This window comes from Eptesicus fuscus, chromosome 1 (assembly GCF_027574615.1).
Source record: "Eptesicus fuscus isolate TK198812 chromosome 1, DD_ASM_mEF_20220401, whole genome shotgun sequence".
Lineage (NCBI taxonomy): Eukaryota > Metazoa > Chordata > Mammalia > Chiroptera > Vespertilionidae > Eptesicus > Eptesicus fuscus.
In genome coordinates this window covers 25,188,874-25,191,760 of record NC_072473.1, presented here as the reverse complement: position 1 = coordinate 25,191,760, position 2,887 = coordinate 25,188,874, and the positions used below count along the sequence as shown (strand labels likewise).

General features: G+C 37.7%; 1 protein-coding gene across 1 annotated transcript; it reads right to left on the bottom strand.

The window, feature by feature from the left end:
• Nucleotides 1–208: 208 nt before the first annotated feature.
• On the bottom strand, nucleotides 209–826 carry LOC103297874 (serine/arginine-rich splicing factor 2-like). The gene has a single exon (XM_054715215.1). It carries the CDS (start codon nucleotides 824–826, stop codon nucleotides 209–211), a length of 618 nt encoding a protein of 205 aa, XP_054571190.1.
• Nucleotides 827–2,887: the final 2,061 nt, after the last annotated feature.

Sequence of the window (2,887 nt, the reverse complement as noted above, 5' to 3'; positions counted from 1 at the left end):
CATGAACTTAGAAGATATTTTAATAACAGCAACAAAATACCAAGTAAAATGAAGTTTACCACTTGAAACAAAATTAAAACAAGTAAAAACTTAGACATGTTAAAGAATAACCATTTCAACAGCTAGTAGTTTATTCCAAGGACTCTGATTCAGTTGTTCTCCCCTTTCCCAAGTCCTCAGTCAGGTTACTTGCTAATGACTCATTATCCTAGTAGGGTGCTGCTCCTTCCTCTCCAAGAGACTTGAAGGGATTCTTGGGTGGCGATCTGGACTTCTCTTCTGGTGGAAGGCTTCTGGATCCCATTCTGGATGTTGTTAGTGAGGAAGATCCCGCCATCCAGGAGAAGTTGAACTGGAAACAACTGGTTGATGTGGATTCAGAGGTTGATGGAGATGCATCAGGAAAGCGAGATGAGGACTTCGCATGGCTGTAGAGATATGTGCCTTGAGATTGGAATTGGCTTTGCCCCATTGGGCTGCGGCTCCGGCATTCGTACCTGTGTGCAGGATTTACCACATAGCTGCCATAGTGGAGGTCTGGGAGGCGATTGTAGCGTGCCATTTGTACCCGCAATACATGGCCATCCAGCATGATCGTGTCGAGGGCATCAATGGCATCCTCAGCATGGCGCCTGTTGAGGAAACGAACAAAAGCAAAGCCTCGAGGTTTTTTAGTAAAGCGGTCTCGTGGGATATACACATCGCCAATCTCCCCATACTTCTGGAAGATAATCCGCAGGCTATTGGTTGTAGTACAGGGGCTCAGGTTGTCCACCTTAACAGAGGTCATGCCGAACACATTGAGAGGAGGGCCCCGGTAACTCATGGCCTTTGAGAATTCAGCTTGAGCCTCCACAAACTGAGCACCCAGAAACTGACAATCTGGGAAGGTGGCAAGTATGGCGCCAACGGCTGTAACGGTTTTTTGTTTCCTCCTCTGTTTCACTACATTCCACGCAGGCGCATGGGTACCTTAGTAACAACAGAATGTTCTATGCAGTCCCGCTTATCTCCAGAGCTGAGACCACGTGAGAAATAGCTACATACAATTTTTTAAAAAAACGAATTTTCTCAACCTATCATTTTGTGACTTTTCTAGTATATAGCTAAACACCCAGTTATAATTGTGGAATATATATATATATATATATATATATATATATATATATATATATATATATGTATATACATATATATATACACATATATATATATGTGTATATATATATATATATATATATATATTCCACAATTATAACTGGGTGTTTTAATTATATATATATATCAAAATAAATTTCAATGCTGATTTATATAAGCTAGAAACATTTCTCTACTTAGAGACAAAAACAAACAAAATAGCAAAATAAATCATGAACAAACAGGATAATCAATAATACTAACAATAATACTAACAGGCAAAGAGAGATTGACAGTGACCATCAAGGCTTTAATTGTAATCAGAAACTGAATATGAGTCCCCTTATCTGCTTGAAAAAGAACAGTTAACTGGAGTCAAAGATGTCATGATCTCTGATTCCAAATTATATAATGGATATAATGCACAGTGTTAGAATTTACTGCTTCCTCATTAATTGACCCAATATACTATCTGATAAGTTTACTTGATGTAACTTTCATTTAAAAAAATTGTTTTCAGAATTAATAATTATATTTACTCAAATTGTTGACATATTTTCTAATGAATCATGCCCGTCACACTCCATTAAATGAGCTGGACAATGATAGGGAATATAAAATATTATTTAAGTACCTCTGACCTTCAATGAGCATTTTGTGCTCTTTTCAAGCCACAACATCTTCTCTATATAATTAATATGTGCTCTGGTTATCCACTGTTGCAGCAAAACTTAGTGGCTTAGACTAACAATTTATCATAATTTTATCTCACAATTCTAAGCCACAGGGATTAATATAGGGGACAGTAGAGTTTGCTTCTTCTCCATTATATCAGCTGAATTAGCTAGGTGACATATGGCTCCTCTGGAACTGCTGGGTGTCAGCTGATTCCCATTCATACCCCCTTTTCCAGGACTACTTCATGTCATTAGCCTGGCAGATTTCTAGTCTAGTTATATTTCTTACATAGCTGCTTAGGTTTATAAGAGACCACAGTAGAAGCACCAGTCCTGTTAAATTCTAGGCCCAGGACAGTATATAGTATCAATTCTGCATCACTTCTAGGATATTCCATTGGTCAAAGTAACCATAGGCCAAATCAGGTTCAAAGGGAGGGAAAAAAGAATTTCTCAATTAAATTATTAAAGATTTGCAACCATTTTTAATCTACCATAGTCATTCCTCTGGACAGATAATATTTGCATTTTTCTCACATGAAAAATAATCTTATCCTCTTATGGCAGTGTATGAACATCTAGGACCTTATCATTTTAATTAAGCCTAGGTACAAAAGAGATGCTTCAGGTACAGTTCCTCCAGTTTTATTCCTCTTAATCAGAAGGCCAGTGGCATAAAGAAAACAGATCATATGCTTTTCTCACATCTAACATACAATATTGAGATACTTATAGGAGAGCCTTAAGTGAAAATTCTATTCAAGAGGGGGAATAGGCCACAGTAATTCTAAAATTCAACTGGGCACATGCTTCCAGCTCCTTGGTTAAGGCCCATTCTCATTCCATGAGTCACCAATTGGTCCTCTGTTACCTTAGTTCAGCCTTCTGAGTTATCCTACCTTCCTTAAAATAATGGTCCATGTGTGTAGCTGATTAACTTTCTTAGTGTGCTTCCTGTGTGCAAAGATTGAGGGTACCAAGACTTCTAATTCTAAATTTTTCCTGTCCCTTTTAGTCTAAACTCATGGTGCTTCTAATAGCACAAATTCTCTCTCTCTGTCTGTCAGGTTGTT